Source organism: Electrona antarctica (assembly GCF_951216825.1).
Source record: "Electrona antarctica genome assembly, contig: scaffold_46, whole genome shotgun sequence".
NCBI lineage: Eukaryota > Metazoa > Chordata > Actinopteri > Myctophiformes > Myctophidae > Electrona > Electrona antarctica.
The window spans coordinates 153,163-174,981 of NW_027637253.1; the positions used below are offsets into that span (position 1 = coordinate 153,163).

Genomic DNA, 21,819 nt, shown 5'->3' on the forward strand with positions numbered 1-21,819 from the left:
TTTCCATAATAAAGGACAAAACAGCCTTCTTACCTCGTCCGCCTTCCGCACTCTGCGATGTCCCTCCGCTTTAAGTCGGGTCGCGGTGTCCCTTCGTTTGAAGGGGATTCTAGCCCTAACCCTCGGCCCTAACCCTCGCTCCAAAGAGAATTGAGAAAACCCTTCCTCCTCACGTGAACGCGCATCAGCAAGGGGAAGGGCTAAGGGTCAGGGAGGGCCAGGGAGAAGGGAGGAATTGAGAAAGGGCCTTAGTGCTTTATCATGCTTTAGTCCACAAAGTAGCAGTTTTGGACCTGTGCTTTTGTTTGAAATGTACCCATTCAACATACTGTGAAATAACATGTTCAATCAGTAGTTTCGAGTCCGGTGATATATATAAATAAATTACAGAGATTATCCTTGTTAGAACAGCTTTGACCAACCTGGTGTCTAACACTCATATGACTGATTTAATTTTAATTTTCTTATTTGCTTAATCCAGATGCTCCCAACATGGAGATGTCCCTGAACAAAGCCAAAGCCACTGTTGAGCTTCAAGAGCAACAGATCAAACACTTAAAGGCAACGGTGACATCACTCAAAGAAGACAAACTCTTCTTGCGTGAACAGCTACAGAGTGGTAAATCATTTCATTAAATATATTGATTTCAATGTCAGCTACAAATGGTTAACAAGAAATTACTCTTGATGTATACCAGTTTTTTGAGTGGTGTAAACCACTCCTACAACTGGCTTTGTTAGTTTACGTGTCTGTCTGTCTGTGCTCAAAAAATGAGCATGGTTGCTACGGCCACCCAGTTCACCCGGGTGTGATTTCATTACGTCAGAAATTACGTCAGACCACAGCTGATCAGGCTATATAAGACCTTACACCACTCAGTTCACACGGGTGTGATTTTTATGTCTGCAGTGGGCTTCAACTAATACAAATGTATTATTTTCAGCCCTTGCAGTGAGACACGTCAATGAGCCTACATCTTCTGTAGCAGCAGGGAAGACCGAAAAGAAACCTCCAGCGACTTACACTCTGTCTAGCTCAGTGTCTTCGCCGTCTGACTCCTCGTCATCAGAGGACAAGAAGAGGAAGAAGAAAAAGAAGAAAAAGAAGTCATCCAAACAGGTGTTGGTCAGCAGAGGTATTACTAGATTAGGGTCTCAGTTAGATTACAAGCTTCTTGCTTTTTTGTTTTTAATCAATTCTTAATCATTAATTTTTAATTAATTCTTAATTTATAATACATTTTTAGTGGGGTTTTTTAATAAAAATGTTGGTAACATTTTATAATAACTATACACTATTAAGCATTAGTAAATACTTAATTCATCATGAAGTCATCATTTGTAAACCATTACTCATAGATCGCTAAACATTAGTAAACACAGTTATAAATGTTTCAACTATGTTCCAAGCTGAAATGTCAATTTCAGTGTCATTTCAAAGTCTTTGTGGAAAATGAAATCATGCATGCCATGAATCAGGATTAACTAACTACAGTTAATTCATGATGAAGTCATCATTAATTCATGATGAAATAATGATTAACTAATGCTTAACTAATGTATTAGTTAATCATGAGTTAATCATTACTTCATGAACCTTATCTGCAAGTGTTACCAATGTTGGTAACACTTTATAATAACTATACACTTTTAAGCATTAGTAAATACTTAATTCATCATGAAGTCATCATTTGTAAACCATTACTCATAGATCGCTAAACATTAGTAAACAGTTATAAATGTTTCAACTATGTTCCAAGCTGAAATGTCAATTTCAGTGTCATTTCAAAGTCTTTGTGGAAAAGGAAATCATGAATGCCATGAATCATGATTAACTAACTACAGTTAATTCATGATGAAGTGATCATTAATTCATGATGAATTGTGATGAAATAATGATTAACTAATGCTTAACTAATGTATTAGTTAATCATGAGTTAATCATTACTTCATGAACCTTATCATAGATCGCTAAACATTAGTAAACAGTTATAAATGTTTCAACTATGTTCCAAGCTGAAATGTCAATTTCAGTGTCATTTCAAAGTCTTTGTGGAAAAGGAAATCATGAATGCCATGAATCATGATTAACTAACTACAGTTAATTCATGAGGAAGTGATCATTAATTCATGATGAATTGTGATGAAATAATGATTAACTAATGCTTAACTAATGTATTAGTTAATCATGAGTTAATCATTACTTCATGAACCTTATCATAGATCGCTAAACATTAGTAAACACAGTTATAAATGTTTCAACTATGTTCCAAGCTGAAATGTCAATTTCAGTGTCATTTCAAAGTCTTTGTGGAAAATGAAATCATGCATGCCATGAATCAGGATTAACTAACTACAGTTAATTCATGATGAAGTCATCATTAATTCATGATGAATTGTGATGAAATAATGATTAACTAATGCTTAACTAATGTATTAGTTAATCATGAGTTAATCATTACTTCATGAACCTTATCTGCAAGTGTTACCAATGTTGGTAACACTTTATAATAACTATACACTATTAAGCATTAGTAAATACTTAATTCATCATGAAGTCATCATTTGTAAACCATTACTCATAGATCGCTAAACATTAGTAAACAGTTATAAATGTTTCAACTATGTTCCAAGCTGAAATGTCAATTTCAGTGTCATTTCAAAGTCTTTGTGGAAAATGAAATCATGAATGCCATGAATCATGATTAACTAACTACAGTTAATTCATGATGAAGTCATCATTAATTCATGATGAATTGTGATGAAATCATGATTAACTAATGCTTAACTAATGTATTAGTTAATCATGCGTTAATCATTACTTCATGAACCTTATTATAGATCGCTAAACATTAGTAAACACAGTTATAAATGTTTCAACTATGTTCCAATTTTAATTTCAAAGTCTTTGTGGAAAGGAATACACATTTTTGGTTAGCTAACAACAAAATAACTGGAAAAAATAAAGAAAATGCATACTATCAAGTACACATACTGAATGTCTGCACTTTCCTTTCACAGTGACAAACCCAGAAGAATCCATCGAGCGGTACAACAATGTTCTGAAGCTGGTTAAGAAAGGACTTTCCAAGACCGAAGCTTACGACAGGGTGAATGTTGACCGTAATACCATTGTGAATCAGGCACCTATTGCAGAACTTCAAAAGGTGAACCCTGATACATACGAGTCTTTAAGAAGAGCATTCCAAAAAACTAATGGTAAACTCTCTGATTTTGCTAAAGAATGCCAAAAGTTCTGTGTTGCCGAACCACAGCTCAGCAATATAGAGGATAAAAAAAAAACGAAGAGTCTACTTTCTATATACAGGAAGCAGAACTTCAAAAGGTGAACCCTGATACATACGAGACTTTAAGAAGAGCATTCCAAAAAACTAATGGTAAACTCTCTGATTTTGCTCAACAATGCCAAAAGTGCTGTGTTGCCGAACCACAGCTCAGCAATATAGAGGATAAAAAAACCCGAAGAGTCTACTTTCTATATACAGGAAGAAGTAATTGTTTTTATTTTATTGTTATTCAAAATGTTTGCTTCACACTGGCATTAAGATAATTGTTTAAAACAATAATCTTTATTTAGTCCCAGATTGGTACATTGGATAAGCACTGATTTTGATAGGCACTGATATTGAAGGCCTTGTAAAAGTGATAATTAATTGCCACTCGGGCTAGCAGCGGGTGGGCCAGATATGTGGGTGCCAGTCCATGGCATCTGCGCCAGGGCTGGATCTGGCTCACCCGCTGCTAGCCCGAGTGGCAATTAATTGTCAGTGATTTGAAAAACACTGTAGTTGAAGACATGCAGTTGAGCCAGGTATTTTTGTTTTAAGAAATTGTCATATTGGATAAGCACTGATTTTGTTAGGCACTGATATTGAAGGCCTTGTAAAAGTGATAATTAATTGCCACTCGGGCTAGCAGCGGGTGGGCCAGATATGTGGGTGCCAGTCCATGGCATCTGCGCCAGGGCTGGATCTGGCTCACCCGCTGCTAGCCCGAGTGGCAATTAATTGTCAGTGATTTGAAAAACACTGTAGTTGAAGACATGCAGTTGAGCCAGGTATTTTTGTTTTAAGAAATTGTCATATTGGATAAGCACTGATTTTGTTAGGCACTGATATTGAAGGCCTTGTAAAAGTGATAATTAATTGCCACTCGGGCTAGCAGCGGGTGGGCCAGATATGTGGGTGCCAGTCCATGGCATCTGCGCCAGGGCTGGATCTGGCTCACCCGCTGCTAGCCCGAGTGGCAATTAATTGTCAGTGATTTGAAAAACACTGTAGTTGAAGACATGCAGTTGAGCCAGGTATTTTTGTTTTAAAAAATTGTCATATTGGATAAGCACTGATTTTGTTAGGCACTGATATTGAAGGTCTTGTAAAAGTGATAATTCGCAGCGGGTGGGCCAGATATGTGGGTGCCAGTCCATGGCATCTGCGCCAGGGCTGGATCTGGCTCACCCGCTGCTGGCCCGAGTGGCAATTAATTGTCAGTGATGTGAAAAGCACTGTAGTTGAAGACATGCAGTTGAGCCAGGTATCTTTTTTATTTTAATTATGTGAAATCATATTGGATAAGCGCTGATGTTGGCCTATGTTGAAGGCCTTGTAAAAGAGACAATTCACAGCTGGTCGGGTGGGCAGCGGGTGGGCCAGATATGTGGGTGCCAGTCCATGGCATCTGCGCCAGGGCTGGATCTGGCTCACCCGCTGCCCGCCCGACCAGCTGTGAATTATCACTTTTACAAGGCCTTCAATATCAGTGCCTAACAAAATCAGTGCTTATCCAATATGACAATTTTTTTTAAACATAAATACCTGGCTCAACTGCATTTCTTCAACTACAGTGCTTTTCACATCACTGACAATTAATTGCCGGGCCAGCAGCGGGTGAGCCAGATCCAGCCCTGGCGCAAATGCCATGGACTGGCACCCACACATCTGGCACTAAAGTTGGCCTATGTTGAACGCTTGTAAAAGTGATAATTCACAGCTGGTCGGGTGGGCAGCGGGTGGGCCAGATATGTGGGTGCCAGTCCATGGCATCTGCGCCAGGGCTGGATCTGGCTCACCCGCTGCTGGCCCGAGTGGCTGTGTCCCCTGCCCCCTCCCTTCCTTTCTTTTTTGTTCTTTTGAATTTTTTATTACAATTTTATTTATTTTTATGTATTTTGTGGTATTTTTGTTTATGTATTTTTATTTGTATTCTGTGTGGGGGAGGGTAAATAATGATCCAGGTCATTTTGTTAGAAAAAAATATGTGAAATCATCTTGGATAAGCCCTGATTTTGGCACTGATGTTGGCCTATGTTGAAGGCCTTGTTAAAGTGATGATTCACAGCTGGTCGGGTGGGCAGCGGGTGGGCCAGATGTGTGGGTGCCAGTCCATGGCATCTGCGCCAGGGCTGGATCTGGCTCACCCGCTGCTGGCCTGGGTGGCTGTGTCGGCCTATAAATAAAAAATGAAGGTGGCTTGTAATTTTGTATTCAGATTGTATTGTATTGTATTTTGCATTCACTATTTATATCGTGACTTTGTGTCCAAATATCCAGTTTATGATTAGTTAACCATGAGTTCATGATGAAAATGTTGCCACTTTACTTTGGCGTGCAAATAACCATTACTAACTGTTAACAACAGATAATTCATGATGAGAATGTTGCGACTTTACTTTGGGGTGCAAATAACCATTACTAACTGTTAACTACAGATAATTCATGATGAGAATGTTGCCACTTTACTTTGGGGTGCAAATAACCATTACTAACTGCTAACTACAGATAATTCATGATGAGAATGTTGCTACTTTACTTTGGGGTGCAAATAACCATTACTAACTGCTAACTACAGATAATTCATGATGAGAATGTTGCCACTTTACTTTGGGGTGCAAATATCAACTAGAAAGGTCGCAATTTTAAAAAATTGCAGAGTGTGGTTGCCTCAATCCCCAATATATAGCTCCACCATTTCACACATAGTAAAGGCTTTGTCTTGTTCCATCATTCAGCAACTGTCCTTGACCGTTTCAGTGTCAAATAGTGATTCTTATATGGACCAATGCACTGAATGCAGTAATGTTATTTGAAAAAGCAATCAATGAACATGTTTACTCAAAATTGACCAGATGTTTTTTGTAGGTCTCAGAATACAAATTTGGAACCTTATTGTTCTCATGTGAATGCGTGGGTAAATAAGACTGTATCCTGTTTATATAGTAATTGGTTAACATATCAGAAGTTTTTTTGTACCATGTCTTCTGTTCGTAGCATGAACCATAATATGCACACATCTGGTAACATACTCACAATAAAAGCATGTCAGCCATTACCAGTGAGAAAATACCTGTAGTAATGTATGACTAAAAGTACTTTATTTTTCCATCTTAACAATATATGAATTACCTTGTAATTAATTTTGTATAGGGTTATACTTCGTGTGTATATATGTGTATGGGCTTATGCAATAATGACATAGCATTTATTCCAAAGTTAACATTTTTGTTCAGCTTCAGTTTTGATGAACCCTTCCGATTGTGAATAGTAATTTCAAAAGAACCCAAAACACATCTGTATTCATTGTAAACATTGTATCATTATTGATTTAAATTGCTATTGTCTGCTCCCGACTTGCATGTGTGATATAACTATCACACAGGTGGAACCATAGATATTATAAGAAATAGATGCCTCTTTTGCCGCTGCAGTTCATTGGAGCGACGTGTATCCCAATGAAGGCGGAAGTGCAGTGCTGAAGGCTTTTTTTTAACAAATCTTTATAACAGTCATGACAATATACATTACAATACAAAACAAGACAAAAAACAAACACAAACAACAAAGTTATTAACAATACAACATCAGAGCCAGGGGGGATTAGATTACTAACAGAAAACATTAAAGAGTGAACACAAAGCAACAGTTCTCCGCAGCTTTCTTATTTAGAAGTGCTGAAGGCGACTGCGTCGCTGCGCAAGTGACGTCACTCATGTGACTCCTCTACGTATCTCGCTGTCACTCAAGTGACTACTGGCCAATCACAGCGCGTCTTTTCCGGGACTTATGTTACGCACGCGGAAGCTTGTCAAGCTTCCGCTTTGCTTCCGCTAATGCTTTGCAAGGAATGTCGGGAAAATTGTGCCTTCAATGGTGACACGCATAGATATATATCTATGGTGACACGCGCCTCAGAGCCGGAAAGGGCGTCTATGTATATATGTCTGTGGGTGGAACTGTCAACTTCAGCGCTATCAATGTAATGGCGCCATCAAGTGGTCAATAGTAACAGGTTTTCATTTTGACGTTGATTTGATAACTCAGACCAATACATATTGGATGGACACGACTGGTGATGAGGATTGAAATGGGAATCATATTTTGTTTATTAACAGACAATTACCATTAGGTAGAGCATTATGTAATGTGAGAGGGTGAAATATATTCATGGCCTACAAATTATTACCCTTTAGTTTATTGGCCAACAATGCTAAACAAACAGTAGCTAGGCCTTTTCTGTCATAGCAAAGAAAGAATTCACCCAATTGTCTCATATAGCCAGATTTGCCACATTGTGGCAAAAAGTGAGATAAGTCTGTTTCTAAAATATAAATTGTGTGGTATATTTGTGTATGACACACGCTCCCTGACAATGCATGCATGTTGTAATTACTGTGTGGTGCTAGCCTATGCCAAGTGACTGATGAGTCTTAAAGTCTGTCAGTCACTGTGAGTGATGTATGGTAATTATCTTTCTGGTCAAATAAAAATATTTGAAGTTAAGAGGATGCATTTAGCTTTTGCACAGAAAATCAGACAACTGATGTTAGAAATAGTTTGTTTAATGTCAAACATGACAAAGAAGGCTGAAATACAAATGTAAAAAAGATGAGATAAAAATAAAGGAAAAAAGTATCTATTGCCTGTTAAGGGCAGCACAAATAAATGTTCCTGCAATCTTCAGCTTGTGCAGGTCCACTCCCTGATACGCACAGAGAAACACACAAAGCAAACACAGAAGTCACAAAGAAGCATTGTCAAAATGTCCAATAAATGTAAAAAACAAAAGAAATAGTGATATCATTGTACAACATACTAACATGGTTACAACAAAAAAGAAAAGCAGAAACACTAATCTTGGAGATTAGATCAATGAGTAAACATATAGGTAACCATGATATTGATGATAGAGTGACATAAGTGAAGATGTGAAATATGATGCTGTGAGATTAAGAGTAGGTGTTGAACATTACCGTGTGAATTCCTCGTCCATGCAGCATGGAGACCACAGCTTCCGTTGCTACGTTTCCGGGGGCCCCCTGAGCATATGGGCATCCGCCCAGTCCAGCCACTGATGCATCAATTACATTGACACCCATCTGTCGGTGAAAATATCAATACGTTATATGACTTTCATGCGTACCCATGAAAGTAGTTACATTTTACAGTTTTTGTCTAGAATGAAATGCTCAAAGTAAAGTCATTAGTTGACGTCAAAACAGTCAAAACAGTCTTTGGAATTATATCTGGTTGAAATGTTGCTAATAATCAAGGGAGGTTGAACTCCTGTGTATGGATATAATCTATCTTTTTACGCACATATTATTTTATCTAGCATCTGGCCTACTTACACTTTGGATGGGCAACTTGCCATTCCTCGTGTTCAAACAAGTCTCATCAGAGGTACTGACCTTTAAGGCTATGAGGATGTTGGCCAAGGCCTGCCCGTAGGTGTCATGACAGTGGACCGCCAGGGCACTGACTGGCACTTCCTTGGTGACTACCTCCAGCATCTTCCTCATGCCCTCTGGGGTGCCCACTCCTATTGTGTCCCCTAAAGAGATCTCATAGCAGCCCATGGCGTAGAGGCTCTTTGCTACCTGGTGATCAGGGTAGGAGTAAAAATATTAAAAGGAAGGGAATTGTATTTGTTTGGTTAAAACAAAAAGTAAGTATATTGTTGTATCACACACACTCACATGTGCTACTTTTTCAGGTGCCACCTTGCCTTCATATGGGCATCCTAGCACACATGACACATAGCTGTAGGAATAAGAAATATGGGTCATTATTACTAGAACCTAATAATGACAACAAATCAAAACAATTAACTGAAAAATAATCAAAAACTAAAAAAGGTCAAATTGCCCTTACCCTCTTACTGGTACATTAGCCTTTTTAGCAGCCTTCATAACCTCTTCAAAGCGCTGCAGACTCTCTTCCACAGAGCAATTGATGTTCTTTTTGCTGAACAGCTCCGATGCTGCACCAAATATGGCGACCTCCGACGCGCCTGCCTTGACCTGTAGGAATTGAAAGATGGAAGAGGCTTTATTTGAGCTTGGCAGGGTTTGTTGCTCTTGCGCTATTGTCACAAAATACTCACATTTACAATAGTGAAACCTGCTAAGACACATGATAATGTAAATGAATGCTACCGATTGAGATGCTGCAGGCAATTAATTGTGTAGATCAACTATCAATCATTAAGCTTAGTTCCCCCCTAATGGACACCTGTAGGTTCAGAACCACTGTGTAATGCTTGGGAATTTTACCCCAGTCTCCCGTTTGGAAAGCCCACATCTTAACCACTAAGCCAATGGGATATCTCTAGCAAAGACCTTAGTTAAAACAAGATGTTTTATTCTTTAAAACAAGTGTCAAAATGTAGCTTTGATTGATTGTGCTGGAGACTCACAGCAGCTTGGAATCCCTTTAGGTTGGGGGTGAGGACTGCGTAGCAGATTCCAGGTTTTTTTATTAATCCTCTCATCACCTCATCATGGTCTCCCATCTATAGTTCCACAAAGAAATTCAAATAAAATACAATCTCATGATGACTGAACAATTGTGTCCTAATATTCTATTCTGTGACAGTGTGAAAGGAGCAGATTGAGGTTTTAACCACACCATGAGTTTTATGGGAGATTCTTTTGAACACATTGCTAGTTTGACCACATCAAATGCTTGAATAAGATAATCGGACGTAGGCGATCTACAAGCTCTCAATGTGTTAGACGCATTGAGAGCTTGTAGATCTGCTATATTTGCCACATAATAGGTTAGCATTTTGCGATAGAATCAGTGGAACCTCATCAAATCAAACTCACCTGTGGCACCCACTTGGGAGAGACAAAACTGGTGCTCTCAATGTGTGTCAGCCCAGTTTCTGACAACATGTTAATAAATTGTATTTTTGTTTCAGTCGGTACAATGGTCTGGGGGGAGGGGGGGTGAAGAAGAAAAAAAAGAGAACATTTGAACACAGTCACAGGAGATCTTTATATTGCTGCAGTATATAATACTTAGCACTTATTCATTCAATCTTCCAAAAAATCTGTTATTTATATAGATGCATCTACTGTATGTACTGCATGCATATCTGTATTTAAACAGAGTGTACTGTACTTTTAATGTGTATACTTTTAGGGGAAGTTCTTGATAAGCCTTCTGGCTTGTAACTTCTCCTGCACAATATGTATATGTTTTTTGGTTAAATATAATCATAAAACAAAAGCAGTACTAACCTTCTCATTTTGAAGCCCATCTCTCGGTCCAACCTCGACAATTCTCACTCTTTTCGGGAGAGCTGTGACAATTTGAGATATGTGACAATGATTAGTAACATATGATTAGTACAAATTACTTGATTCAATGCAATATGTAATTGAATATCCAATTATTCTTGTAAGAATGTTAACTGGATTGCTATAGTGCAATAAACATTTTAATGCTGTTCTGTCTATTTTGGATGTGATTCCAAATCATTTTTTTGAGTTTTTATGTGAATAATGTACATAATAAAGGTGATTTGAATTGTACCAAAGTTACATCTTTCTGGACAGTGGGTAGTACATTCTGCACCCGTGTGAGTGGATGGAAGGGATGCTCTGACATCCATGGTAGCTATGAGATAAAAGTGATAGAAAATACGTTATCATGTCATGAGTGTAACATTAAAAGTGCATGGTTAGAGAATTAACAAGTAGTAGATCTACAATTTCCTTTTGCACAGGTAGACCCTACTGAGTTTGTGAATCAGGAGACCATGACACAACTCTTTACTTCCAAATTCACGGAGTAACATGGTATGTCTCACTGACAGCTGTTTGATTGTGCTGCGGTCGTTGCATATTCCTGTGTTGGGATCGACTACTTCAGTGTGATATTACTGCAGCGTGGTGATGCAGATGTGAAGATGGTGATGTTTTGCCGCGAGGTGTGTCACGTCTCGCACAGCTACACAATGTGCATCATAAAGACTATTAGGATGTTACAAAACTTACGTTTTTCTGGCCCACCTGTAGAATCTGCAACAGATGCAGTTATATCCATGGTATCTATTAAACAAATAAGTATAAATATAAATGAGGTTACCTGCATATCAACACTTGATAACAACATTATGGAATATTGAGGTAACTCTGAGTTACAGACACATAAGGTTTGTTCATTTCGTTCCAAACTATATCATTTAGCTGAGGATCCCTTGGAACTCCAAGGGGTCCCCGGACCCCTATTTGGGAACCACTGGCTTAATTCATTCTTTAATTGTAGTCTACTTACGTTTAAGAACAAAATAAGTTTCCTGCGGTAAACTGCGCAGATCATAAACGTCTTTAGCTGGCTGGAGTACAGTTCCTTTAGTTGGCTAGCAGGTGGAATTGAGAACTGCGGGTGATTTTCAACTTGCTCTAATGCCATTGGTTGTAACATTCTGAATGTCATGTCATCGGACCAATCAAATAACTAGATATGCGTAGCGTAACTTCCTGTTTATATTAGTTGAAATTGACCCGCGGAAATAACTACCGCAAAGCAGTCTGAGCAGTGAGCAAAGACACATGCAGTTTTCCACACACATTTTCCACGTTATTCACCAAAATGAACGCCGAACGGGTGGAATTGCGTGAGCTCCATGTAAGTAATTATGATTTAAACGATCTACAGACAATGGTCAGATGACGAAATCTTAAATGATACACCATGTGCTACACGTGTTTACTTTAACAGTGTTGGAAAACGTATTTTGAAAAGGATAATTAGCAGTTTTACACTCGTTTGAATTAAGTGTACAGTATGATTTTAACTGTGTCTGAATTCTGGAAAAAATCAGACCACTTCAATACTGGCTATTAGACATTTGAGTGTAAGAATAGTACACTTGGGTCATTACATTTATTGGTGCCATTTCAAATTAGTAACCTTTTCAATCACATTATGAACACAGTAAGATTTTAATATATGCATCAAGCTTATTTTCATAATTAAGACAATGTAATGTACCCATTATACATACTGTTAATACATACTTCAATCGATCAATCATACAGATGTGAAGTTAATTATGGTTTATTTTTTTAGTACCGTCTCAAACTCCAGAGGCAGGAATTGCTGGCGTACATTGCTGAGGTGGCCTGCCAAGTCACTTCAGCAATCCGTACGCTGGAAGAGGAGTGGCAGCGTCTGGAAGAGCAGTTTGAAGCCCTGGAGAGAAACAAGTCCCCCATGGCCCCTAGTGAGTCAATAAACATACGTGTATGAATGGAGTTTGTTGAAATATAATTCAATTCAATCTTTATTACAGACTCACGGTCCAGATCACATACAGAGGAACAGTAAATAATAAAACAATTAAAAATAGAAAAATTAAAATATACATATATACATACATACACAGTGCATATGCTCACAGCCTGTAGAGGCAGTTTCGCTAATGTCTCCAAATCATGGAAGAGAACCTATTAGAGCTCAGCACAGGGTTGGTTAACAACCTGATGACACAGTTGTCAGACTCCTCTAGTCGACACATGAATTTGTACATTAAGTTTCTTAGAAGGGCTTGACAGGTAGGCACCCCCAAGTTCACAAACAGTTGACTGGCACTGTGCCATCTTGGTACCCTCACCTTGTAGTTACTCCACAGGTGAGCAGTATACAACGGTGTACAGAAAGCTTTACACAGTGATACCTTGACATCTGAAGAGCAATTATGAAATTTCCTTTTATTTACTTTGACAGGACCACGGCGGCCACGGTGGCTCATTCCTCCTGGCCAACAGTTGCCGGCGCACCCTCCGCATCTCGTACCACGTATGAATAATAATAATAATGAGTCAAATATGTATGAATGGAGTTTGTTGAAATATAATGACACTGTATGTCTGAAAACTTCACAATAATAATCTATTCTGTCTTTCGTTTATTTTGACAGGACCACGGTGGCTCATTCCTCCTGGCCAACAGTTGCCGGCGCACCCTCCGCATCTCGTACCACGTATGAATAATAATAATAATGAGTCAAATATGTATGAATGGAGTTTGTTGAAATATAATGACACTGTATGTCTGAAAACTTCACAATAATAATCTATTCTGTCTTTCGTTTACTTTGACAGGACCACGGTGGCTCAACCCGTAAAGCAGGTCGTCCAATGATCCATGGGTCGGCGGTTTGAATCCCGGCTCCTCCTGTCTACATGTCGAAGTGTCCTTGGGCAAGACACTGAACCCCAAATTGCTCCCGATGTGCTGGTTGGTACCTTGCATGGCTTCCGCTGCAATGTGTGTGTGAATGGGTAAATGTAATGCACCGATGGCGGCAGAAACCATGCAAGGCACTAGCCAGCACATTGGGAGCAATTTGGAGTTCAGTGTCTTGCTCAAGGACACTTCGACACTAACTCTGGGGAGCCTGGGTTCGATCAGGCAACCTTGCGGTTACGATCCAGCCACTCCACCTCTGATCCACCGCTGCCTCCCTGATCATGTTGATCGAGTAAATAAAAACGAGGGGAAGAAAAAATTATGTTCTGGTCTGTTATTTCTTATGCACTTATATGATGTTAGAATGTATGAAATGATCTTCATGGTTTTATTGAAGATTTAAAAAATATTAAAATTGACATTTATTTTATTGGAAAAACACAATTCATACATACGCATGTATGACTCAATGTTTTCTTCAACTCGGTCTGTTTTGTGTTTGGCTTCATCTGTTAACTAACGATGATATAATTGTGATGTTTAAGTAACTGCTCTTTAGGTAAAGCACCTTGATATAAATGACACTTCTTGATATTTGACATGTGTTTTGTAAGTACAAGAAAAGATTCAATGTTGGCTATACTACACATGACAGAGTTATAGGTCAGCTTAAAATCCTTTCAGATTCTTAACATTGATAACATTGATAACCACCGTCAATATGTAAGTTGACAGTAAGGTGACATTGTAAATATGTGCTTGTGTCACCAACCTTAGGACTGTGGTAGTCTGACAATAATGTATGAACATGGAATTCATTGGATAGCCTACCAGGTCTGTTAATAGGTTGCAAAGCTAAGATGAAAGTAGAGTGCTGAGGTAAATAAATTGTGTGTATTTTTGTTTTTCTCATTTTGCATGAATTGAGCATTTTCAAGATTCATATTTCCATTCTGCATTAAGCTGTTTGGCGGCTCAGACAGAACAACTTAAAGGGTCACTTCACCTTTTTTGTCAAAAAATATATATCAATGACGTTTATAAGATTTAGAACACTTTCCTGGCGTTATTTTTTGTGTAATGTCTGGGTTTAGATATTTTAGATTAACGGGTGGCTTTGACGTCAAAGACACTGTTCTACTTCATTTCCGGACTACAGTTGTCTCCTCACAAGACAACAAAGTAAATGAAATGGCATAACATTACAGTAGGCCTAGTCCAGAAAGTTCCACGGATGGGTTCATTATCAATAATCTGCGTTTTGGGATGCAAAATGCACCCCATTACCATCACTGCAGTGGCAGTACCAGAGCCAAGTCAATCTGTAAGTTAGCCTTGCTGTTTGAAAGAAGATTTTTTTTTATAGCTGCATAGAAAACATGTAATTAAAAGTTTGCAAATGTACATCTGGAATATTCTTTCATATGAAAGATTGCTATCAATCTGTTTTTCATTCAGACCACCATAGTGGAGGCACAGTGGAGGCCGATGACCCGGGTGATGACAGCTCCTTCCTTGACACAGACATATGGACTATTATGGAGTTCATAGTCGGATGTCAGCAGAATGCCTGAGATCCACCTGAAATCAAGCATCATCACTTCTATCTTCCTTCCTGTATAATATATTTTGTAACTGCAAATCATTTCACCCATCAGTCCTCTAAACTTACAAAGTACAAAGAAAGTGTCTATCATCACTGTTATACATTGTTTTGACAGAGCATTGTACACACTTTAGTAGCATATTGCTTACATTACAATTTGAGGAACCAAAAGCAAAGATAGAATGTTATTATTTACTTCTAGGTGTGCCAATTTAAATATTGAGTGAAGGGTTGGGAATGGAGATTTTTGCATACTATCATTCTAATGCACTGGCACCCTTCTTCTGGAGAACATTTGTGTCAATGAATGGAAGTAAATAGAAAAAACATACTGCATTACTGTGTCCTTTTCCATTTTAAGATGCAACCAATGTTATTTGTCCACACATGAAGTTGATATTAGTGATAAATATTGAACTACAGCTAGAAGCTTTGTAAACATTAAAGTCTAATATAGCTGGACTGGTTTTACTCTTCACATGTTTTCACTGTTATCTGGCTAAACACATGGATGGACAGTAATAGGCATATTTACTTCTTACACTGTTATGTATCAGACATGGTCAAATGAATCCTGGGCCAAATGAGACTTATCAGACCATGTCTAATGAAGAGTTCAAAGGGACCCTTCACATTACAGTATCAGTGCCACAGTTGAAATGCTAGCAAGTCAAGTAATACATGTACAGTACTTATTATAGGCATACCTTCAATTGCAGGCCCATCAGGAAATTAATATCTGCACTATCCATTTGCAAATTCATGCTTCCTGTCTTTTCATTTTACTTAATCATTGTAAATATTAGGTCAACATAATGAAGTTTAAAATAAATAGCATTTTTGATACTGAAGAACTATAAATGGCTAGTTATAACATTTAATCAGTACATGCACCAACGTAATTAGTTAGGCTACTATGAATTGGACAAACAACTTCGTATTGTAGGTTTTTTTTATTGTTGGGTTTACACAGCTCCTTCGTCCAAACTGTCCATCAGCTCCAAGTCCAATACTAAAGTATAAAAACAAAATAGAAATACTGTTAAGTGCATTCATTGAAAAAGTATAAAAGGCGATTAAATTAAGAATTGTAAGTAGTCTATATCCTTTTATATACGCCAAGGACTGCATGAACGTCAACATTCTATAAAGCTGCACGTTCTATGTGCTGCTTTCAGTCGTTTATGGTCAAAACAAGGTTTTCGGGACATCAACCGGGTAAGACACCGCAGTTAAGTTCGTAACATTCGCTTATGGACAATAGGCTGTTCAAAATAAGGGTTGCTGGGAGAAACCTAACCAATGCGTGATAGATAAATAAAATAAATATACTGCTTACTTTCGTCATTGTCGGTACTGTCTGGAACCTCCGTGCTTGCGGCCTCTGTAGCCTCTGGAACCCCCTCATCGGCAGGAACCGGGTCCATGTTTGCGTCCAGTGCTAAAGTTTAATATAAAATAGAATCATCGTGTTAATTACGTTACATTGAAAAGTAATACGATCTATTCTGCTAACCTATTATTAGGAATTATAAATACATCTTACTTTCTTCAAACATTGACAGACATGACGCACATGTCAGCGGTGCCGGTGGTTTCCTCTGGAGGAACTTTATGTTCCTGGCCACCACCGAGTTATCGTGAAGCATTTTCGATATGCTTCTTTGAAGAAAGTTTGTCTGGCGATGAAGGGTGTTGGCGTGTGTCACCACCACACTACCAACATTTTTTATCTTCCCTTGCAGGTCAGCCTTGGATACAGAGTCATCTTCGAGTTGGTGCTGTAAGAGAAACAAAAACAAAATAAATATATGATATATTAAACCGCCATATACAAGGTGTAGGCATGGTCAACTGTCTCGTGTGAATTACGAACATATTTTAAAATCAACATTTAGTAGATAATTGTTTAAACTTACCATGAGGAGTTCAAATTTATCCTTGATTTTGTTAAGGTGGTCGTCGTTTGTCATTGTCATGATGTCGTCGGGTTTGTAGGAAAGCCAGTTGTGACTAGGCTAGGTTAGATTGGTTTTAAACCAAGGTATTGATGGGCGTGTCAGTCAGAGAATGCTGCTATTGGTTGTTTTTGTCACATGTCAAACAAATAACGTGCACGCAGCATTGAGCTGAGTTAATCAGCAGTTGCCACATTGGTTATTTCCACCTATTGGGCTTTTAAAATGCATTGGCTGGAGTAACATTGTGCCGTGTCTTCAAATGTTGTCCTTGTTTTTAACATATCTGGCGGGTTTTATCAGTCTCAAGACAATTTCCTTTTCTTGTTTTGATTACTTATTCAAATGATATTTCAGTGTTGGATCTGTTTGTCTTGTCATTATTAATAATGATATAATAATTATTTGATGACTTGATGATGAATTTGTATTTATAAAAATGATCTTTATTTATAAAAATGATCTTTATTTATCAAAATGATCAAGGCATCAAATAATTTGATCCTAATTTAGCAATCCTCACGTTCTTTGATAATATCAGTATATATGGAGCAAATGTGTTACAAGAATACTTTATGATCTGCTGTCACCAATACTTCGCTGTTCCAATCATCAAAAGTTGAAAAGGTGACACTGATTACATCAACAGCACTTGAAGCACAACTGGGAACAGTTATGTATTCACTTCAAAATAGCCTACACACAAATAATAAAGATAAATAAAGATTATTTAACTAATGCAAAGCAACACAGTAATATATAGAGCAGTGAAAGAGCTGCATAGTCTTCACAAATCAGACAGGCAACAAGCAAATCAGATTTTAAAAATAAATTAAAGAAATATCTCATGTCACTTCCTTTTGCATTAAAACAAATCATTAAAATGTATGTTGTATCAAACAAACAGTTTTCTGTTTTTTACACTATTGTACTCTCATCTATTAATGCATTTATCATATTTATCAAAGCAAAAACGAGTACATATCTTGGAGTGATGCAGCATCTAGTGTTGATTTATCAAATATAAGTAGAAAGTAGCCTACTTGTTCTAGAAAATAATACATCGTATATATTGAGGTCAAAAATACCCAATACGTGTGTGTAAGAAATAACAAACAGAACATCATGTGTTTTATTTCTCAAACTTATTTATTTGTCATTCTCCAGCTGGATCCTCTTCTGTAGCCTTTTCTTCTGTAAGAGTATAAAAAAATACATAATATATCATTTATTGTGATTACCTTCAGTCTTCAGACATACAGTCATTATATTTAAGTTCATGAATACATGGTGAATACGCTATAGGCCTATTATTTACTCACCGTCCATGCCGAACCATCCACATGTTGGACATGTCGGTTTCTCCAATTTCTTTTTCTGCTTTAGCAGCTTCGCGTTGTTATCGGCCAGGCCGGCCAATGTCTGGCGCAGTCGGTCTCTCTCTGCTTCCAGGTTGGAGAGGGTGTCCACTACCTGACTGCCCACCGCCTGCAGTTGTTTCCGCAATTCCGCCTTGGGCAGCGTTTGGCATCGATACTTGGAATTTAAAAAAACAATAAAATAAAGTTTACTATAGGCTGAAATGGCACCGAGCATGACCCACGTACGTGTATCGGTTAGTTAAATATCACTTACATTGATTAATGTAATTTGGTCTAGGAGTTCTTCTCCTTCAGCGGAGATGGCCTTTGGTATTTTTGTTGGAGTTGTCATTTTTCTTTGTATTGTGTTTGTAGGTTGATGATGACTTGATGAGATGATGATGAGTTTGGTGTCAGTTCCCGGTTGGCAATAAGCCCTGGCATTTTTGAACCCGCCCAGAATCACCCACCCCGCCCCCCAACACGTACACACCTATAGCCAATTGTTTAGTCCGTTGATATGACGTTGAAAATGTTACAACCAATGACATTTGAACATTTTGACCTACTTTTCAAGTGCGGGAACATTTGAAATGTACCCGTGTTTTTACTTCAGTGTTGCTGAACTGACCGTCAGTGACTGTATCGCTACTGCAATACTGCTACTGCAATACTGCTAACAACAGAAAGTATGGCGTTGGAATCACGGGAGGCGAGATGTAAGTACTACAAATAATGAATTAGGCTTATAGGTCATGCAATAGTAATATTTTGGAAAGAAGGTATACGTATCTAGATTAAATTAAAGCAAATTCGAATTTTTAAACGGAGTTTCTCCATCGGTTTTCCGAAAAACGTGTCCGTTTTTTGTCCACCATGATATAACCCTTAACCAGGGTTAAGGGTGTAAAGATGGTTGTACATCCACCTTTACAATGGTTAAGGGTTGGTGGACAAAAATACAACAATGGAGATTTGAAAAGGTTGTGGAAGGGTATATTTTTGGGTTTGTTAGAATTTACAGCTTAATGATATATTTTAATTAATGTGCAAAATGAAATGTTTGGAACTCGACATAACTTCCTAGAACTAATTAGATAGATAGATAGATAGATAGATCTTTATTGTCATTGCTTGCATGAAACAATGAAATTTAGTTTAGAGCTTCACCATGCAGTGGCATACAAATAAATAACTATTCAACTTTTAATGGATTTGACAAAGTCTTAACATGCAGGTAACCTTATTTATACTTCTTTGTTTAATAGATTGCGAGGATTTGTGTACGTTTTGTAACATTCAAATAGTCTTTATGATGTAGCCTACATTATGTAAATATGCTCAAATATAGGATCATAGGAAAACGAAATGTTTATTTTTAAATAATATGTTTATTGAAGTATAATAATCCAGTTATTAGAAGAAAAATATAAAGTTATATTCAATTATAAATTGAATTTAAACATGTAATTTGTACTAATCTTATTGCATATGTCTTTGTCTTTGTTAACAGCCAAATCTATCTGGATTGTGGGGTCCAGCCTAATTGCTCGGGCTTACCCCCGAGCATGTGAAACCATTGGGCCAGACCTTCACTTGCCAGCAGATGTTGTTTGGATGGGTAAAGGTGGGATGCGCTGGGGAGACGTGCTCCCTAAGATGAACCTGGAACTCCGAACTCAGCACCCTCCTGACCTCCTGGTTCTCCATGTTGGTGGAAACGATTTGGGAGCAGTGCCACGGTTGTCGCTGTTCAACAGCATGAAGCGGGATTTGCGCCTCATTCAGGACATGTGTCCTGACACAATCGTTGTATTTTCTGGCATAGCTGCCAGATGCAGTTGGAGAAGGGTCAGGAGTGCCCAAAGCATGAACAAAACCCGCATCTGGGTGAATGGCAAGGTGAAAGAATTTCTGCAGAACAATAATGGGGCAGTGATTCTGCACAGAGACATTCTTAGTCACCACAAGGACCTTTTTTTAAGGGACGGTGTTCATTTTTCAACGAAGGGCAATGACATTTTCATTGCCAGTCTCCAACATGGTCTCCAAGACCTGTTATAATTAAAGGTCTTTGTCAACTTTCAAATGTGTCTTTCTTACAACATGTTCTTATCAACAATGCAAATGGTTTTACATTTAAAAAGTGTATATGTTCATGTGTATATGTTCATATATGTTCTGATTCTATAATTGAATCAAACAATCTTTGTTTTTTTAATATCATTATCTTAGATAGGTTACATTGGTACTGTATGCAACAATGAGTAGGTTGACATACTGTGATCCATTGCACTGACATATATTCAATAAGGTTCAATCGACTCATCGCAAGGATTTATTGATTAATTCCTCGTATTGCTACGATTTCACCGTTTAACCTTTTATTTTGAAGATCCGCGACTAGTTGTTGGGGGGTTTATAATTTGACGCATATTTCCGGTTACGGAGTTCGCTTCCGTATCTACTGTCTAAAGTCCAAAGCATGCAGGCGATTTTCTTCCCCATTTCTGCCCAAGATTGACGCAGATACAGGCTCTTTTGTGTTTTGCATACTGTAAGTACAAAAACGCCTATTTGAGTGTTTTCTGTTTGTACCGCTGTATTTCTTTGCTGACGATTGTGAATGGATTTCATCTGTTAGGTCAATCTGTATGCTAAATCCAGGCAAAGATTCATTAGCTTTTGTGCTAGCTAGCAAAACATAACAACAGACACCCTCACGACGAACGGCGCATCAGTGCGCCTTTACATTAAAACCCCCTTATGGCCAGTTACGTATCTGAATCAATAAATCCCTTATGGCCACTGACGCTATTGACGTAATAGTTTAATCCCCTGTAATCGAGAGTTTAATATAACCAAATGTAGCAACTATTAGCTTGTTTGGCTAACGGCTGATGTAATCTATCTAAAACCGGCCGAAATCCGCGCGTGCACGGTCGATCACGCACGCGTGTGATCGCGCATGCATCGCCGCGTAAAATGCGATATTTTGGGCTTGATTAGAGTTTAATTTGTCTTAGTTATTAAAATAAACAATGATCGCTTAGCATTCCGGACATTTGATATTGCTGCACCAGTCCAAACTATTCCCGGATGTTGTGATTCCTTGAACCGGAAGTGGCATCGCCAGATTCGCTCTATTTGGTCAAAATCGACATGATGGTGACGTTACCGCCACCATCAGGACTGGGTATAATACTATAGGATTTCCGTGTGAAAATGAGTTGGAGTGTGTATATCACTGATTTTTCTATTGGCATTAAAATGACAAATTAAACATCTGAATAGTGCAGGCAGAAGGCACAATCCACTGTTAATTAGGCTGGCCATAAGCCAGTTTTAATGCTAAGATGTGCCATTGTCATTGTCACCCATTTGAAAAGATATGC

At 38.1% G+C, this 21,819-nt stretch overlaps 1 protein-coding gene across 1 annotated transcript; it reads right to left on the reverse strand.

Annotated features, from left to right (window-relative positions):
- Nucleotides 1-7,929: 7,929 nt before the first annotated feature.
- LOC306919029 (hydroxymethylglutaryl-CoA lyase, mitochondrial-like) lies at nt 7,930-20,134 on the reverse strand (the record flags this gene model as incomplete). Its single annotated transcript, XM_079531877.1, has 11 exons — nt 7,930-7,995; nt 8,267-8,392; nt 8,705-8,893; nt 8,993-9,056; nt 9,168-9,316; nt 9,712-9,807; nt 10,124-10,231; nt 10,541-10,602; nt 16,445-16,546; nt 18,386-18,599; nt 19,985-20,134. 11 exons carry the CDS (start codon nt 20,132-20,134, stop codon nt 7,930-7,932), a joined length of 1,326 nt encoding a protein of 441 aa, XP_079388003.1.
- Between the last annotated feature and the right edge of the window lie 1,685 nt (nt 20,135-21,819).